The sequence below is a fragment of the Megalops cyprinoides genome, chromosome 25 (assembly GCF_013368585.1).
Source record: "Megalops cyprinoides isolate fMegCyp1 chromosome 25, fMegCyp1.pri, whole genome shotgun sequence".
Lineage (NCBI taxonomy): Eukaryota > Metazoa > Chordata > Actinopteri > Elopiformes > Megalopidae > Megalops > Megalops cyprinoides.
The window spans coordinates 18,174,452-18,194,120 of record NC_050607.1 but is presented as its reverse complement, the minus strand read 5'-3'; the positions used below and the strand labels follow the sequence as shown (position 1 = coordinate 18,194,120).

Here is a 19,669-nt window from a genome sequence, read left to right as displayed (position 1 = left end):
ATCATCCCTCAAGCCCCACCCCAGACACCTGGAATCAGTCAGGGCCCTGTGAATCAGAGCTCCTCAGTGAGAAGATGAAGACACAACCTGGGATCGGTGGAGAGTTGCCCATCTCCTGCCATCTCACAGTAGCATGGGAGGATCAGTGCTTCCATAATAAGACAGGGTGGCAGTGGGGAAGAGCTCCCGCATGGCCCCACCTCCACTCTTTACCACGTTACACTTCTATACATGCAGTCCTCAATGAAAGGGCCACTCTACTCTTATACAAGAAATGTATAACACACAGGGATGGAGGGCTAGCACTGGTGCTGTGCTCTAGATAAAGCAGAGTACCAGGTTAAAAATGACTTTTACCGAGGCACAGAATCCTCACATTGTTTCAACATCACTGAGGATGCTCTTTATCAACTATCAGTGCCGCATTAGCTTTCAAAGACACCTTGGCTTTGTTTTATAATGTCAATTATATGTTTTATAATGTTTTATAATGTTGGTAATGATGTTGCTCTCAGAATATACTGCAAAGTAAATATTACATATACCCTCATTATAGAAACTAGGTGTGCATTGCATTACTTAAATTTGTGTATATTAATATGTATATTTGTGTATATTAACTAAACAAATTGATAACAGAAATCAATTCTGAATGCAAATAGTTTGTGTAAGATTTAATAGATTTATAATTAGCCAATTAATAGAGCAGTGGTAGGTGTAACAGTCGTAATAGCAGTAGCTGTGGTAGAAGCTTTAACAGCAGCAGCAGTACTGGTGTTCATAGCTGTAGCAGCAGCAGCAGAAGAGAAAGTAGTTTCATTATGCTCTTCCAGAGCAATATCTTATGAATGTCTTCCAGTGGACCAATCAGATTCCAGATTCTGTGCGGATTACCTTTTGCGGTGGATTCAGTAACACAACATAGCTCCCCATTGATCCATTTCCTGCTTCTACAAGCCGGCCTTTAAATCTGCCCGCATTTTATAGAGCTGTACAGTCGCTTACATAATGCAAAAGCTCCACGGTGCACCCAGTTCAACATCAGTGAAGTCTTCTTTTAGATTAAAATACTATAGGTGCTCTGCTAAACTCACAGGCTTAGTGCGTAACATCATACAATATTAGAGCTCTGTGTTGCTAAACATGGATTCAAAATGACGAGGAGATGGAACGCCTGTATAAATATAAATAACATTTTTAATAATATTACATAATAGCTACCTACATAAAAAATACTGGGAAATCTTGAGGCGTCAGCTTCATACAAAAATATGGTACTTCAACCTAATCAGAATATTTTGGTTACAAAAAAATTCGATTTCCAATTATTGAACAACAACATCAACAACAACCGATACGAAAGCATGCTCCCCTGTACAGGTAACTGCCCTATTTACACGTATTCAGCATGAATGCATTGCTATCGTTGGTTACAATCCAGCTGCTCTGTGCGCGGAGTAAAGCCACAGGCCGTGGCGGTAAGCTCACAGTTAGCGGCTCCTGGGAGATACATGTCCAGTGGCCTTGTGGTGTGTACTGGAGCGGGCCCGCGTGGCCCTGCAGTGTCTTTGAAGGGATTAAATCCCCCCGCTATGGCGGCTTTTCCTTTTCTCCGGGATTCAAACCAAACGCGGCAGCAACTGAAGAGTAAGGCTGCACCTTCAGCGGCTGCTTTGCATTTTGTGGGCCTCCCTGCACTGCACATGTAGAGTGCCTCTGCATTGTCCGTCAGAATTTTGAACCCAGGGGGGCGTGGTTTCTTCCTTAAAAGGCCGCTGAAGGGGCGGGGTTCGTGGTTATATAAGGGCTGGAGTAATGTTCTTCATTGGGTTTGAATGCTGGAGGTAAGGAGAGGCCTGCTCTATTGGGGGGAGGGGCAGGCGGGTCCCTGCGCTCTATGTGGCCGGGTGCCTCCGGTTCCTGCTCTTCTTCAGTTCCTGCATGTGCTTCCACTTGGCGGAGGCCGGCCGGCTCTTCTGCCTGTGCCGGCGGTCGCGGAGCCACAGCGCCTCGCAGTACTGGTCCAGGGCGTGCGCGGGGCCGGCCATCACGCGCAGGTAGTCCTTGTAGCGGCTCCGCGCCTCCTCCTCGGGCCGGCCCGCCCGCGGCTCCACGCGGCCGTGCTCGATGACGCGCAGGGCCAGCCTCAGCAGGGTGCGGGTGAAGGTGTGCTCCTGCGCCGCGCAGGAGTACAGCCCCGCGTCCCGCCGCTGGAGGGTGCGGATCAGCAGGCCAAGGTCCGTCTGGATCACCCTGTCGTCTGGCTTCACCTGAGGGTGAACGTTACATTACATTACGTTATATTACGTCATTTAGCACATGCTCTTACCCAGAGCGACTTACAAATAAGTGCATCACAATGCTAAGAGTAGTTATCCAAAGGTATTACAAGAGGTCAGTAAGATACTGAGTTAAGTGCTAAACTAGTGTAGAGTGCTTTTTTTAATAGAAAATAGGGATAGATAGGATAGATAGAGAGGAAGGTAGACTAGACATAAAGCTTGAAGTGATGAGTTTTCAGCTTTCTCTTGAAGGCACCCAGGGAGTCTGTTCTACAAATCTCACACACACACACACACACACACACACACCACACACACACACACACACACACACACACACAGGCTGTTTACAGCTCCCTTAAAAGGGTCCTCCTCCAAACAGCACACAGCATAAGACACCTGCTTTAAGCAGCCTTTCCATTGCCTTAATTACTTCAATGGATTGGTCATTAGGCCTCATTGGTTTAGTGTAAACAGTAACAGTGGGCCTCCTGGACAATTTGGGGGCTTGTTGCACTTCAGGCATGGCATGGCCTGCCGTTGGCCACATTTAATGACATCAGCAGCTCAGTGCAGAAACAGAGGCTTGTATATACACAGTGCATTCAGTGCCCCCCCCCCCCCCCTCCCGAAAAAAAGATGAGGAAAAGTCAAAATGTCACACAGAGGTTCTTTCAAGTAATAAAAGAATATTCAAGTACTCAACCCCTACTTCCTCCATCCACCTCCTCCTGTAACAGTACTGTAAGAATCTCTTGACTTATTGCACAGAGAATCTCTTGACTTATTGCAGAGAGACCTGCAGATTCCCCACACATCCTCATCCTCTCCAAAATTAATAATATCAATTTTAGAAGCTGTTTCTAGTTTATGAAAAAGAATATGAGTAGTGATTAAAGTAAGGGATCAGGGGCTTTGCGGTATTTGGAGCTGAATATTTGGTCTCAGACTTGGAGGAAAATGACTGTAAGTCTCTAATGGGCCTCTCTTGTAGCTGCCGTCTGCTCCATTCATCAGGTGTCATGGTGCTGTCAGGGGCTAAGGCCTTACAGCTGTGGGCTAAGCAGGGAGAGCTTCAAAGCATGCCTCCCTGTAAGAGCTGATGGTGATTAGGGGAAACTGAAATGGATTCTGGGGGAAGGCGGGCGGTTCGGTTCCACCCATCTTTCACATCAGACAGATACGAATCTCTCCAGCTGCATGAGCCAATAAAAAGACGGCCCCTCCCACCTCAACAGTGGCCATTTCCTGCCTACCTGGAGCAAGGGGTTACTGTCCAAATTATTGGAAAATAATTTATGAGCACTGGGGTTCAATGCCATTATTATACTTATGAAATCGTTCTGAATTACTGTGGTTTCCTGCAGAAAATCAAACACTGACAGACAAAAACAAAATTGCTGTAACTTAACATGCTTTGTATATGGCTACTAAGACAGAGACAGAGAGCAAAGGAGTTGATTTTGATTGATTTTGCCCCATTACAGCACAGGAACCACGGCAACACTGATATCACTCCCAGTGTTTCCAGTAAATCGATTGTTTCCAACAAAGGACGATCGCAGCGGATGAACGACGCACCTCAGCGGCTAGCCCGTCCCCGAACCTTTGAGGCTTCTCCTGCCTGTGTGCGCGGAGCTGGCTGGGAGCTGGCCTCGCTGTGCAAATAGGACTCATCTGTGACTAAAGCACAAAGGCTCTGCGCTTAAGCTCGGCCAGATGGAGTGAGAACAGGTCCAACGCCAGTGGTATTTCAGCGCTCCCATATAATTCACGCACTCGAGCTGTGTTGTTCCTGGTACAGGAATCGCACACAGGGTATGAGGGGGGAACCCCCTCCGGTTTGGGGCGAGGTGGCAAGAAGAGGTCGCCTCGGCCTTTGTGTAAATCTTTTGAAACACATTAGAGCACTGTAAACTTCTCTGTAAATCCGGCGGGTTACAAAAACTTCACGCGCCTCTGGGAGCCGGTATGGTCTAAATTAACAGTGGAGGTGTGGGCCGCTCACACAAGGGAGAAACCTCGGCCGGGTGCAGCCCAAAACAAACAACGCCACGGGAACATCCGTGAGACAGAGGACCCGCGCAGCCGGCCGAAACACAATAGCCTCCGCCCGCCCTGAGCCAGACGGAGGGGAGCTGAAGACCCACTCCAGATGCAGGGGGATGTTTTCGGAGTGGTTCCGCCTCCACGGAGGGGGACAGAGGAAACGTCTGGGGGGGAGGGGGGGACATCCATCATGGTGACGGATGCGGAGAGACCGCCCGCTGACAGCTTGGATTCCAGCAGAGATCCCCACCTCCTCCCATGAGCCTTTAGGTGGGGGCAGGGGGTTGGAGAGGGACGTTGTGCCAGGACCCCGGGATGTGATAGGCTGGGGAGATACCCCTCTTTCTGCCTCCGCCCCTTTCCTTCCTTGGCTGTAAGTGAGCCAGCATGTTGCAGGAGCAAAGCCCCATGGTAGAGAGCGCAGAGCGAGCAGAGCTGACCCCCCCCAGGCCTGCGGGTTGTGCAGGCAGAGCAGTGGCAGGTGGCTCACTGTCCGCCCAAGCGCGTTTCCTCTCTCCCCGGCCCCGGCGTGGGCTTACTGGAACGCCACGCTCCGCGCGCTTCCTGTTAATATTGTTATTTTTATTGTTGCGTTTTTACGAGGGGAAACGGGTCCTGAGGCCGTAGCTTTGGGCTGCAGGTGCACAGAGCAGCTGCGTGGAGGTGTGGGGGCCAGGTTGGGAAACGAGCGGGAGTCTTCGTGAGGGGAGGGGCTACCGCTGAAATCAAAGCCGCACCTGGTGAGACACGCGTTCCCATTCTGAACACCCAATCCACACACAGGGGTGTGAGGACTGAAGCTCAGAAAGTCCACCCCACCCCTTTAAGCTTCTCCAAAGGGGACGCTGGGAGAAGGAACCCCAGCTGGACACCAGTCCCCTAACGCTCGGCTCACTGTATCTGTCCACTCAATCAAAGCCCTGTGGCTCTGGCCTTCCCATCCCAGCACACACTGCTGAGCTGCTATTAATGACCTGGCCGATCGATAACGAGGGCAGCCTCAGGCTCTGTTAAAAGCCCAGGGATCTGCGCGTGGAGGAAGCGGTTAAACTGGCCGGCTATTAATCACCCCGACTCGCGCGGCTGCCGTCCCAGTACCGCAATAGCTGGAAATGTTCATCACGACACAGGAAAGATTACCACACCTATCACACGGTGAAATTCCCTATGCATGCTGGGCCAATTCAGCCCGGCCAAGGAGAGAGCAGGGAGACTGGGCTGATTGAACCTGACACCCCCTCCAACAAAACCTTCCACACGCGTGGGTCTGATTCTGCTCCCTCTTTCAGTAGGGCGTAAAAATGATAAACCCCTCTGCTCCCAGAAGTCTGTGCAGATATATGAAAAGCATAAGAAGCAAACACCAATGGTGTTTGTTTAGCACAAATGGGGCAGTCATTTCTTCCAACCACAGGAAATGCAATTGTAGGTACAAAAGAAACAGAAATTCTGCTAATAATAATACCAACAAAGCAATTACTGGGTAAAACATAACAGAATAATAAATCCTGTTTATTTCGCCACATGCAGTTTGAAAGTGAAATTAAGAAAGTAGTGATGGAAGTGATATTTGAACACTTGAAACTTGAATTAATTCTCAGAGAATTTACTCCAAGAACAAGGAAAAACAGACCACATACCAAAATACTATTACACACACATACACATGCACGCACACACACACACACATAAAACACTACTTGAAAAGTAAAACAAATTTTCATCAGAGCTCATTTTGACCTTTCACAGAAATCCCAGCCATTTAATAAAACACCCTTTTTTACAAGTTCCATGTGCCAGCCATTCAAACACTAAGGCCACTACGTAAACCCGCAGAAGACAAACCACACACACAAAGTGTGGCCCATCACAGTCCTCACACTGTACGGCTTTGCACAGTTTCACACAAGGCCTAATCTCTGCTGTAGCTTTTTCCAGCCCGGCTCCAGCCAATAGGACGCTTCTAACCCCAGCGGTGTAAGGGGGGTGCCTGACAGCTGGAGGCCTGTTTCCCGCCCGGGTCAGGGGCCTTTCCAGTATCCCCGCACCTGCCCCGCGCCCCTGCGTTCCTTTGGGAACGCGGGTATTATGGGATGCGTTCCTGGGGGGGAGCTGACTGCGCCCGTCCCTGTCATCCCATTCAGGAGACGCGTGTCATCCGTCGGACCCCTCGCCCCCGAGCCCCTCCATCTCCCCAAACACCTCTCCTCCTCCCTGCTCGTTTCTGCTTCCCGTCGCTCGTCACCTCTCCGCGAAACAAAGAGCCGTAAAGTGCCCCGGCCTCTCCATAAAGCACGACCCCGAGCCGCGGAGAAAAGCAAAGGGGTGAGCTATTATTCAAGTGTTGGGTTACTTCGTGCTTCCCCCCACTTATGCAACCAGCCAGCCACCCTCTGACTTGTTAGTTTTAATATAGCTGTTCTCAGGGCGTGTGTTGTTTCAACTGCCGAATCAAAGTTCATTTTTCATTTACCGTCCGGCTCAAAAGGTTTAAAGATTACTGCGCGCGCCTAAACATTTACAATACGAAAAGTCAAGGGTTTGGAAAGACAGACTCTGCCCCTAACATGTATATATGAAATGATAATGTGTTCCCTGGTCGTGGGGTGGAATGGAGCACAAACATATCAGAACCCGGGTTTGTGTTCCATCACTGGGGGATGATCAAAGGCAAGGGCCATTAACGTGTTATCAGAAGTAATCATTTTCTCGAGATGTCAGGCATCTTGGGTGTTAATGTCTGCTGAACGTCATCAACATCATTGGCTTGAAAAACATCACTGCTGACATTAGTTGATGTATTAGCTCGAATCGCTAACAACACAGAACTCGTTTCACCAGGCCATTATAGTGTCACAAATAACGGGAGGGCTGCTAATGTTTTTTTACATTGTGAAAATGTACGGTGACAGCACTGAACTTCTGAAGAAAACAGTTCAAAGCTGCTATTATTTTTTTTATATAAAACTGTGGTTCATCATTCAACATGGTTGTGTAATTGGACCTTACACTTAATGTTATGACTTCTTAAAAAAAGAAAAGACAAGAAATATTTGGAAGTAAACTCAGGCAAACGTTTGTGTTGGACATGCCCAGTCTGTGGGTCAAAAAATGTGGATTTACAAATGACTTTTACTGTATGTCCAACCAAACACATTCCCTAGGTTTGAGTTTCTCCTTGAAGAACACTGCGTGTTCTTTAAATGCAAAAAGCTGCAATGTGAGATCCCCCAGAAATCAATATTTATTAAAGTCTGTAGTGTCTGCAGCTTCCAACAGATGAACTCGACCAAGAATTCCAGCTGGAGCAGGGGGAAACTCCCACCAGCCCTCTGTCCAAGTCCCATGCTTAAGAAATTATTATTGGCGTGGCCTGGGGCCAGGGAGCGGAGGAAGCCGCCCCCTGATTGGCTCTCCACCCCCAGCCGCATGGAAACCTTGTAATTATGACTCCAAACATCCAGGTGAGGCTTCGCGGTCCTGGGGAGAGTTATGCCGTCGCCCGGGGCCGCGATCTCGAGTAAGGAAACACCCCGAGCCGCCAAAAGCAACACTCCTCCGAGTAACCTTACATGTATCAGACGTTCAAAAGCCTTGTTTCAAAGCTGTTCTTCCTCTTTGGGTCTCGTGTAGCGTCTCATGCTAAGCACGGGAATTACGGCTCCGATCTTCCCTGCGCACGCCAGACGAAAAGACGCAAAAGACTGCTCTCTAGAAAAATGAGAGCAGCTTCATCATTTTGCATCCAATTATTCAACATGTGTATTGTATTTACAGTATCCGAAGCTTGAAATTCAATTTGAGGTCTCTGGAAAGAGTCAGTAAGTGAAAATTAACCCCAGGGTAAACGCCTAGTTGAACCTACCGAACACACACAAATCCAGCGACCTTCAGAAGGTTAACCCACAGTATGAATACTCAGCATATCCAACTGAACATTTTCCCTGGGTTTTATTACCACATGGAAGCTCGCTTGGTGCCTTTTAAAGTACTCTGTGTCAAAGTATCTGTTTTTCCATTGCAGTTTCCAGTAGCTGAAATAACAAACAGTAAATTCAGGTGACTTGACTGAGGTTACTGCAGGTGAAAGTGTTGGATTGCAGCCTGCAGTCTAGCAGGAGGGCCTCGTCCCATTTGGAGCTAAGTGCTGGCCCTAGAGGGCCTCAGTATTTACAAGGCCCCTAAACTCTGGTCCTGGAGGCTCACAGTGTCTGCAAGGTCACTCTGTGCTGGTCCCAGAAGGCCACTATGTCTACAGGGCTAAACTACCCTGGTCCTGGAGGCTCACGGTGTCTGTACGGCTACTCTATCCTGGTCCCGGAGAGCCACAGTGTCTGCAGGGCTACTCTATCCCGATCCTGGAAGGCCACAGTGCCTACAGGGTTACTCTGCTCTGGTCCTGGGGGGCCACAATGCTTGCAGGGCTAATGTACATTGGTCCTGAAGGGCCACAGTGCCTGCAGGGCTACTCTGCCCTGATCCTGGAGGGCCACAGTGCCTGCAGGGCTACTCTATCCTGATCCCATAGGGCCACAATGTTTGCAGGACTACTTTACTCAGGTCCTAGAGTGGTTGTGGCTTTGCAGTGTCTCTAACATTTTGCTCATGTGCCTGACCATGAACCCATTGAACCCAAGCGGGCTGAACCTCCTGAACTCCCCCTCCCCTCTGCCCTCTCAGTGTCAGCGAGTGTGCAAGCTGCTTACAGCCCCCCGGGGCCCCAGGGCAGAGGGGCCCTGATTTACAGGACATCCCTCCGGCTCTCACCTCCTCCCGGTGCTCGGAGCCGGGCCTCTGCAGGAACCAGCGCACCCGAGCCTGCTGGGACTTAGGCACGCACTCCAGGAAGGTGGAGTTGTGCTCCACCCCGAACATCAGCTTCTCCTCGGCCTGATCCATCCCCATGGCTGCAGCGGAGAGAGAACCGACACACGCACCGCACGTTCATACATCATTACACCTGAACACGCTATTACACTGGGAACAGAATTACACACCCGGATGACACATTCATTATATGAGCACTTGAATCATTGCGGTGCTTGTTTGCTTAGCAGACGTCCCCGTTCTGGTTGGCGTACAGTACATAGCGTGGCTTACATTTTGCACGCTCTCCATTCACACCGCCATATGTTAGCTGATGCAATTCGCTACCTTGAGTACAGCAGCCGAGCCCCATCTGGCAGGTGAGCTGGCCGCTTTCTGATTACAAGTCGTGCAGTTCATTTACTGTGGCGGTATACCGCCAGGCTCGGCACACTGAATGATCGCAGCCATAGGGTGCGTTAGCGATGAAACACATACTTTCCTCAATGTCCCAGCACTGGCTCAGGGGATCACCGTGCTTGATATCCTGTCTTCTGGCTCGCCTGTGAACAAAGAACATAGTCAGTTCGGTTATGGCGGTCCCCTGGGAAAAGATGACACCCAGGGAATGCGTCCGGTTGGCCGTCCCCAGCATTCACAATGTACATCAGCAGTGTGTGTGTGCGGTTGATTTCCTATGTGCTTGAAACAACCAGCAAAACTCTTTCCCTGAGATTCAGTTTCTAAATAGTTACTGACTTTTTTCCCTGTAGACCTTCAAATTAACTTTGAGTTCATGTTACATAATTGACCACAAGTGATCTTTTTTAGGGTAAAACGGAGAGGCATAGTCCTAGGTGTTCGGGGTCATGTTTTCTCTGGAAAAGCACTTAAAAAGCACTGCATGGAGACACTGCCTTAGGGTTATCCAATAACCGCTCTTTGATTTGTGTTGAGTTCAAACCACCAAGGAAGAACCTGGGGCAAGAGGCCGTGAGCTTCCTCTATTGCCAGTAATGTCACTGACTTAAATCACTGGGAAACCTCTGATAACCCTTATGCATCTGTCTTACAAGTACAACAACAATGTCTGACAGCAGCAAGTCAGCTGGCAATAAATCCTCACAGCTTCTAAACATCCTGAAATGTCGATACTACCTTCTCCATTGTTAGGGCTGTAGTTCTATAGCGTTGGTGCAAATTTTTTATCACATTCTCTGTAGAGTATCATTTAGCAGACTCTCTAGAGCTATCCAGAGAGACTTCCAGCACAACAGAACATAAGTGTAGTCAGTCACATTAAATGAGCAACTGTGTCAGAGCAGGCTAACAACACTCCCAGACCAGTGAGTGTGAGCATAACTGTATTCAAGCCCTACCACAAGTTAACTTGTGCAACCTGACTAGACAAGGGAAATCAAGTATACTACTATACATCAGTCACTAGATCAAAGTACCCAAAATACATCATAATACTACACATACTTTCAGAGATTCACATGTACAGGAGGACAGCATGACTCTCCCAGGGAGAGCACAGACAGTGCTGCTTCTGCAGAAACGGCGAGGTCGAGCTGCACGCCACCAAAATGAAGGCGCGGCGTGCCTCTACGAAAACACCAGCGACAGCACGCATTCATCATCTGAAGCAGCTCGCGGTTCATAATCAGTTATCTGGCCGGAGAGACAGCACACAACGCTCAAGAAACTAAACACAACAACGGCAAACTTTCCTGCCAAGCAAAACCCAGCTGTCTGATTCTTGCTGAGGACGTCAGAACGAAGCCGCAAGAGCCTCAGAGAGCAGGGCCAAAGGGAGGATCGATCTCTGGGCCGTCCCATCAATTCAGAGACTTCGTTCCCAAAGACATCAATCTACCTGTGGTAAGGGCCTCCTCGTTCCTCTGTCCTCCAGCTCTGTGAAATAATTAGCTACCCAACCCGCAGAGAACTCACACTTGGCACCACAACAGAAAAAAAAAGCATTTCTTGAAACAATTTTTAATGGCCATCGACTGACAGGCCCGCTCGTGGGAGCTGGAGTGTCTGCACTGCCCTTTGAAGGAGAGGGCCTGATAAGAGTGCAGAGAGAGAGGGGGGGGTCAGAAGGAGGTGGCGTTTTAACAAGGCGTACCTCTTGGAGGCGGGGACGTATCGGGAGCACTCCGCGCCGTCCCAGGCGCAGTAGGGGTCGCGGGCGAGGCAGCACTCGGCGCACGCCTTGCCGTAGAGGCCGCAGCGGTGCAGGGAGACCTGCGCCAGGCCGTCCCTGGAGCCGACGTACAGCTGTTGCTGCGACGAGGAGAGACGGACACGTGCACTTTTAACCCTTTTGAGCGTACGGCCACACCGGTGTGATTAGCCCTTTCGCGCGTACGGTCAATCCAGAGTGATTAGAACACATTAGCTTTGAGGAAACAATGATTTAACGTTACAAAGTACAGCAAATGCGGTGGTGAAAACTATGAGAAACTTAATAATGCTAATGAAAACATAACGAGCCATGTAACTTAACACATACGCTACGTAGCATAAAATAGGTCATGTATGAAAGAGTTAAATAAGTTATACACAGGATTATCCATGTCCACATGGTACATATGTGTCTGTCATTGGTCTCAGCCAATCAGCCCCAAAAAGGTTAGCATTTCCTGCTTACTCCCTGACTGACTCACTGAGTAGCTTCCCCAAAACTACAAAGAGTACCTTCCTTTTACCACTAGAGGGCACAAACGCACCACTAAGACAGTGAACAACAACAGCCCTCAGAGTGTCTGTTCTTGCTCTCTGTAATTCAGGTGCATTTATGCCACTGCAGAAATCATTGGTAAGCTTTCTATTTCCAATCTGAGCTGAGTCTTCTGCTGTATCTCTATCTGAAGTGTGTGCTGATTTTTTATGAGAAAGCAACACTGGCAAGCGCGAAAACCACTCAACATGCTTTATGAGAAAAAACCAAACCGAAACTCAAAAGGGAAAATTCATCATTCTCAACAAGTGTAACTAATGTAATACTGTATCTGTATTGTTTTGGGTTGTTGGGCCTCCTGATAAGCTGTGGCTTGTTCAGCATAGAGATCTGGCACTGCGACAGAATGCAGGTGGTGTAGTGCGAAGGTAGAGTGACTTTGACTTTGGATGAACTTACCTGTTTTGAGGAAATCTCCATGTTCACAACGGGTGAGGGAACCTGCAATGAATACAAAACAACTCTTTAAAAGAACAGCCTCAAATTCTACCAACAAGCTACTTTCCAAAACTCACCATGCTATCCCAAACCACACTGGTGTGCACCAAATTGTTCCTGAACTGGGTATTTAACTGAAGGTTGTGATTAAGGCCTGTCAAATAAGTACGTAATACTACAAATTAATACAGACAACCCCAAACTGTTCTGTCTTTCTCCCTGCAGACAAATGACACTGAGAAATATCATAATCTTATGTAATAATTCAATTTGCTTAGGTTGTTTTGCAGGCAAACAGGGCAGAGGTCACACTGTGTTTATGAACTGGCTGTGTATTCCCATTGGCTGGGATCCAGGTGAAGGTGGAGACAGGAAGGGAGGATCTGCCAAAAGGGAGCGGGGCCGACAGGAGATTCGGACACTCCTGCTGAGAGCCAAACTCTCCCAAAGGCGGTCCCCGTTCCGCCGCTGCTGTGGCAGCCCCCAGGCAGAGGCAGTGCTGGGGCCCTGCGTTTGGATGGGGGTCTTGGCTCCCGGCTCCGTTTGATGTGTCGGCCCGTGATTTGTGAGCGGGCTCCTGGCTCCGTTTGAAAAGGAAACGTCAGGAGACGCCTGAACTTTCCCAGGATTCCTCAGTGCACCCCTCACCCCCACCCCTCCCACCCCCCCGAACCCCTTGCCCTGGCCGTGTTAAACGCGCTCACACACTGAGCGCGCCCAGTCCTGCCCGCCTTTCCTGCACTGTGGGGGTGAGGTATCAAATCCCCTCAAATTCGGAGATTGTTTGGCGTCTCTTTTTCCCGTTTCCGCTCACCTGGAACACCTGCAGCTCCTCCAGAACCACCTCCTCCGTGGCCCAGTCCTCCTGAGTGATGCTCATCACCTTCAAAACCGTGCCAACGTCTGTCCCCGACAGAGGAACACGCATCAGATAAACATTTTACAAACACTCCCTCTCTCTGCTGCTGTTGTGAGGTCTTATTTATACCCCTGACACAGACAGAGGAACATGTATGAAGTGTATACTTTGACTCTCTGCTTCAACTCTCAAGCACACGTTACATGGTGGGTGGTCATCCCAGACTTTAGTTTTAAGACTTAGTTTAGTTTTCAGAGTGGTTTACTAAGGAGTACATACAGCCCCAGTCAAAAGTTTGGACACACCTACTCATAGAAGGGTTTTTCTTAATATTTATTATTTTCCACATTTTAGAATAATAGAGAAGACATCAAAGGCAAGAAATAACATAAATGGAATTAAGCAGTGACCAAAACGTTTTAAACAAACCATTAAAATATCTTATATTTTAGATTCTTCACAGCAGCCAAAAGATATTTTTGAATATTTTTTGGAAAGGAATTCATATATAGGCATCAACTTCACTATTTATGGTTGTCTAAGAAACTAATTTCAAACATTTAAGCATCATTCTTAAATCAAAATGGCTTTGAAAACATGTTTCCCATTATCTTGGTGTGTCCAAACCTTTGATTGGTACCTTAATTGTGTTGGTGTTCTTCTAAGAATCACTTTTTATAATTGGATATTGTTTGCTTTTTACAGCTATACATTCATTTATTTAAAACCAGCTCATGATTTGAAAGAGAGCACCCTGTAGGAGCATTTCAATGTACAATCAAAGCTGCTGTATTTAATCCCAGCTACTGAAAGAATGCAAAAGCAGTCAAGCAAACCTACATATACCCTTCATTGGCAGATTCCCAAGAATAACACTGGCTTATTTCCATAAGAAAGATTTACAGGAGAGGGAGTTCAGAAAAAAGAGGTGTCTACAACATGACACAGACACTGACAGGATATACTACACAAATGTCAGAATAATAATAGCCCTTATACGGCACACTGAGACCTACATAATACACAAATGAGAAAGACATATTGTACTCTACTTCACAATAGTTTGAGAAGTTCTGATCAATCAATATGGTGATACTGTTCTGCAAAAAAAGGCTGTAGCACCATCTGCTGGTAGAAGTGTGTCAGTGCATGACAATCATTAGCAGCTACTGCACCAATGCTCGAAACAAAAAAGGTCAACAGTGATACCTTGCTCCTCATTACACCTAAAACTGCGGCAAATTAGCATCTAAACATTATGGAATACATCATACATTACATGTATGTGAATCATGTGACTTCTTTATCATATTATCAGACAAATTTATGAACAATCGGTTGCTCATCTGGGTAACTTTACCTGTCCCTAGAAACATGACGGCGTACTGTCCGTCCTCAGCCGTTACGCGGTCCACAGCGATCTGAGTCAGGCGGTAGTCCACACTGACACGGGTGAACACGGGTTCGCCGGTGATTGGGTACACGGCTTTGTACATCATGGGGTGGTGCTTGACAAAGCTGATCACCTCATCCGGAAAGTCTTTGGTTGTCTTGATACGGGGGTCATACGTCTTACTCGGACACTGCACCAGAACAAGTAATCCACTTATTTTAATTAAATTAAATATTTATTTCACTTTAGAGCCCATAACAATTAATTCAACATTTGAAATTCTAATTGATCGCCTTTGAGATGCAGACTTCATGCTTTGAATTTAATCCAGACTTAATCCTCTGACACAATTCACACAAGATATAGATTAACTGTCAAGAGATGTTAAACACAGGTCAGTTTTTAGCACATAGCTCAATCAAACAAACCTCATTTACTGAAATCTATTGGTAGAAAAAAAACAACCAGCACACCTTATAAACTCTTGAGCATTATATTGCCTTTCCTTGCAGTATGTGCATGTCTCCCTCTAGTGGTGAATAAGAATATGATAGATAACGACAGAAACATCTGCTGTGCAGATTCTGCGCCTCTCCGTTATATAAGCAGATCTAATGGCAGGGACTCCTCGCTGATTATTTACTCTGGAAGTATTTATACACCCACAGATGCGGCGCACAACTAACAAAGGATAACTCTAAAGTCGTATCACATTCATTTAATTTGCTAGACAAACATAAACCGGTCATTTATTTTACCGCAGAATGCAAAATATACATCTGTGATTGTGACGGCGTGACAATCACCGCGCGGTGACTCCGCCGAAAACGGTTTGTTATGTTTTGCATTAACCTCGCCGTCCGTAATGTTCAGCGTCATTAATTTAAATTAATCTGAAACGCGACTCACAATCAGTACTTTGTGTCCGCTTGCCCAGGACCAGATGTTGAATTTGGATTCCCGGTAGCAACTGATTGTATAGGCATGTTAATTAATGCATATATATACTTCAACAAAGTCCTGTTTTCAAAGACCAGAGCACTAGTTAAAACAAACGCTGCGCTCAGCCGTAACATGTCGGATCAACACAATATGTGCGTAATGGGATATTAATATCCGTCTTGGAGATAAGTTTTCGACGCCCGATATTTCAAAGGGAATCGCATTTTTATAAATGCATGCCAAGTCACAAGTTCAAAATGTTGCTAATTCACCAAGAATGTGTGACTCGGAGATTCTGTTTCCAATCAAAGGCTTGATGAGCGGCTGACTGTACAGGGCCGGGGGATCAAAGCGAGGGCAATCAGAGACCCATCGCGCATTGAATAATGTCACCTATCAAGCAACCCCCGGGAAAAGCCACGGGTCATTTCCTTCATGGGAGGAGCCCTCTCCTGTTCCACGCACACCTGGTGAGCCAGGCTTCCACCCCAATGTGGTTTAGTCCTGATGATAGAAGCCGTAAAAACAGAACACCTTTTGCCCCAGAGTGTGGCAGTGTAGCATAGCGGTAAGGAGTACGGCTTGTAACTAAAAGGTTACTGGTTCAATTCCCTACAGGGCCACTGCTGCAGTATCCTTGGGCAAGGTACTTAAATGTATAAAGGGAAAAAATTTGTAACCTACGTTCGCTCTGGGTAAGAGCATCTGCTAAATGCCGATACTGTAACGTAATGCCCTCGACTACTATGCAGCCCATGGCTATCTGGACGAGGCTTTCGTCCCACTGTGATGCAGTTAAACATGGGGCTCACCACACACTGCAAACACACTATTACCTGTATTTCAGGCGGAAATTTCCCCCAATCCTCTGAAACAACATAAGGCAGCCTGCACAACAGCCTGTGGTTACATTACATTACATTATTGGCATCTAGCGGACACTCTTATCCAGAGTGACTTACATAAGTTACAATTTTTTACATTACCCATTTATATATCTGGATATTTATTGAAGCAATTCTAATAGTTTTACCAAATGATTTCCCTAACTACATTAGAGACACCGGACAGGCTCTCAGAGGCTTCCAAGTCCCCCCCCCCAAACCATACTAAATATCTCCCTTGTGAGTGTGTGGATAAGCAGCTGTCCGGCCTGCTTGGTTTGACTGATTGTGCATTTACGCCCGGCTCCTTGGTCACGCAGTGTTTCTGCAGAGGAGTGTGGAATTGTAAAAGTTTGGGAATGAGCTCGGCATAACCATAACGCTAACTTAGTTGCGGGGGAGCCAAATCTGATCATGTGAATTCAATAAAGGTTTATGACACCAGGCTCCGATCTCTGTGGCAGAGAACAAAAATAACTCATCCAGAAAAAAAAAAAAAAAAAAAAAAAAATCCCTGCAGCTTTTTTTTATCACGTTGTTTCTCTCTGAGACTCGCCTCAAAGTTTAGACTCACAAACGACTGTGTAGTCTGATCTTCACACATCGCAATTTTTACTCGAACTGACAAGCTAATTCAAAGCAGGTTTCACTGTTTTGTCGCATTTCTACAATCTTTCCACAAAGCTATGGACCTGTTTCAGCCAAAATGTCTTAGAAGTTAAAATAATACTTTCTGCTCAAGGCTGAGAACTAAGAGGCAGGATTGACCCCTATTTGGTGTACTAGACAGGGCGTTCTGTGTGCCCCACACTGCTTACCGTCCCGGGCCGCGGGTACGGGACACGCCCCTCGTACTCCACCCAGCGATGGTCGGGGCCCTCTTTGTGCGCGTAGGGGCCGTTGAACACGCTCCGTATGTCGGCCATGCTGTACACACACACTGCTGAGCCCTTGAAAATAGAACTGAGGACACACATCTGCTTTAGTCACTTCCTCCGCCATCACACCATAACCAAAAAAGGGGCCAGCGGCCATGGAAACCACTGAACACATGACAGTTATTATGGGATTCTGTGTAGGTACAGCTTGTGCAGTGCAGATGGAGCCTTAAGGCCTCCACCACTCACTCCAGTCCAGCTACTATGGTGCTTTGTCAATAACCTTGATTACTGAAGTGTATCTCTCTCTCTCTCTCGCATATACCTACATAACACATAACATACAACAACATATCTGTCCCATTATATCATTCTATCCTGTATAATATGTAGTGTACCCAATCAATTTAGCACTTGTTGTAAAGTTCATTATTGAAAATTAGGATGAAACTACTGAGATGAGTGGACTGAATTCCCCTATGGTGAAAAAAAAATGAAACACCTGTTTAAATGTGTGACCTAAATCTAGGGTGTGTTGCGGTGAGTCTGAGCGTAACCCACAGAATGAGAACATGCGTGTCCATGTCCACACACACATAAACACACGCGCACCTTGTGGTGGTGAAGACGCCGTACACGATGGGATTCCTCTCGTCTCGAGACGGAAGGAGGAAGATGTCCTCTGAAACACAGAAAGGAGCAGGAAAGAGGCACTTGCTTCACTCACTGTGCAGAACTCACGGCTCAAGTCACACAGAGAGGTGCATGCTGGGACTTACGTAGCTCGTCGAAGTGGGTGTCCACGCCGTCGGGCCCCGGGATGGAACACACCAACCGGGCCTTGAGAAAGGTGGTCCACTTGTTGGTCAGGCTCCTCAGGCCCCCGATATCATTCTGAAACACAGCCGGGTGATGTTAGCATTGTCAGCAAGCATTTGAGCTACTATCATTAGCCTTCATAGCTCTTAGGATGGGCAACACACACTGAGAGAGGGTGGGAGGTAGAGTAATTCAAGGTTAAAGGTTATATGGCCAATGGGAGTTCATAATTCAGTCTGATTTGCATCCTATGAGTGCCATCAACCATGGGAGGAATTCCTGAGGGGGACTTTCGTGTTATACTTTTGGACCCAAACAAACGATTCTATAGGCTCTGTCTATAAAAGCCAGACTCTACAGTAAACCTATGCTATATAAACTATGCTATATATTGTTATACCAAGCACTTTCCCTTGGTCTAATGTTTCCCAGAGAACATCTTTCGTGGGATGCTGCCCCTTGAAACATACACAGGAGCGGAGAACAGCCCTGCATGGAGAAGCAAAGAGGTGTTGAGCCATGCTTCACCCCCGTGAGTACCAATGGTTCAGCCCCCCTTCCTGCAGATGAGACAAAATAGGAATGTACCAAGCCTCCCTTCCTGGGGGAGGTTTCAGAGTATCTAGCGCAAGGCTGTGTAGCAGTGCCAGAGACCGTCAAAGCCGATGAGTCCCTGTGGGCCTGTAAACCTTACAGTGCTGTTACAGAGAGGCAGAGTGGAGCCGGGCCAGGCACACGCCCGCCCCTCCTCTCCGCCCTTCGGTCCCAGGACTCACCCTGCAGACACGGGCCACTCGGGAGAGGACACTTTTATCGCTCGCGCCCGCGTCCCGCGACGCCTCGCGGAAGAAGAAGTAGATTTTGTCGTCGTCGGGGTTGTAGGTGTCGGAGACAGGATGGGCGGCTATAAACCTGGCCTCTGTGGAAAGCAGGCAGCAGTTCGTGAGCTCTTAATTCCCACAGCACGCTCCGCTATTCTGCGGACACATGCTTTTTTGAACCGCTGATATATACACTCATCTCAGCTATGGAGAACACAGCCACGGTTCTCAATTTATAAATCCTAACATATTAAAGTGTCAGCACTGCAAGATATTCATACATAAATTCCATTTCTACTTGCGCAATGTCTCCTTTACTTCTATAACAGTAACACCCAATGAGATATGGATTTCCTCCCCATACAATTACAATAAATGATGTCAATGACAATTTGACTATGAATTATGGGATAGGTATAGAACTGAACTGAGGCATTTATTCCCACGTCAACTCACAGCAAGTTCTTCAATAGAGAGTGTTTAAAAGTGTCTGTATTACAGGGCTTGTGTTATAATGTCCCCGTATTCACTGCGGGAGGTTTAGGCTGAGGTAATACAGGTCCGCTCATGGGCACAGAGGTGCTTCTGTCAGCACTCCATTGGAGCTCCTCCGAAATATAATCTGTCAGAGAAATAAAGTAGTCTAACCGAGACAGGTTTTATGATGAGTAGGAAAACGATTGCACCAGCCATCCCCAAAACGCTAGGAAAAGAAGCATGGACATTTGGATGCCAAGGGCTTCCCCCTT

General features: G+C 47.4%; 1 protein-coding gene across 1 annotated transcript in view; it reads right to left on the bottom strand.

The window, feature by feature from the left end:
* Positions 1-1,255: 1,255 nt before the first annotated feature.
* The window catches only part of LOC118771736 (semaphorin-3D-like), a 33,656-nt gene continuing 15,242 nt past the window's right edge, over positions 1,256-19,669 (bottom strand). Inside the window, exons 7-17 of the mRNA XM_036519742.1 lie at positions 18,876-19,018; positions 18,060-18,174; positions 17,893-17,962; positions 17,221-17,365; positions 14,544-14,766; positions 13,139-13,227; positions 12,286-12,327; positions 11,272-11,429; positions 9,636-9,700; positions 9,099-9,238; positions 1,256-2,270 (exon numbers count right to left, since the gene is read on the bottom strand). Of these exons, the coding sequence (XP_036375635.1) occupies positions 1,896-2,270; positions 9,099-9,238; positions 9,636-9,700; positions 11,272-11,429; positions 12,286-12,327; positions 13,139-13,227; positions 14,544-14,766; positions 17,221-17,365; positions 17,893-17,962; positions 18,060-18,174; positions 18,876-19,018 (1,565 nt within the window). The 3' untranslated portion in view covers positions 1,256-1,895. The remainder of the gene's footprint in view (positions 2,271-9,098; positions 9,239-9,635; positions 9,701-11,271; positions 11,430-12,285; positions 12,328-13,138; positions 13,228-14,543; positions 14,767-17,220; positions 17,366-17,892; positions 17,963-18,059; positions 18,175-18,875; positions 19,019-19,669) is intronic.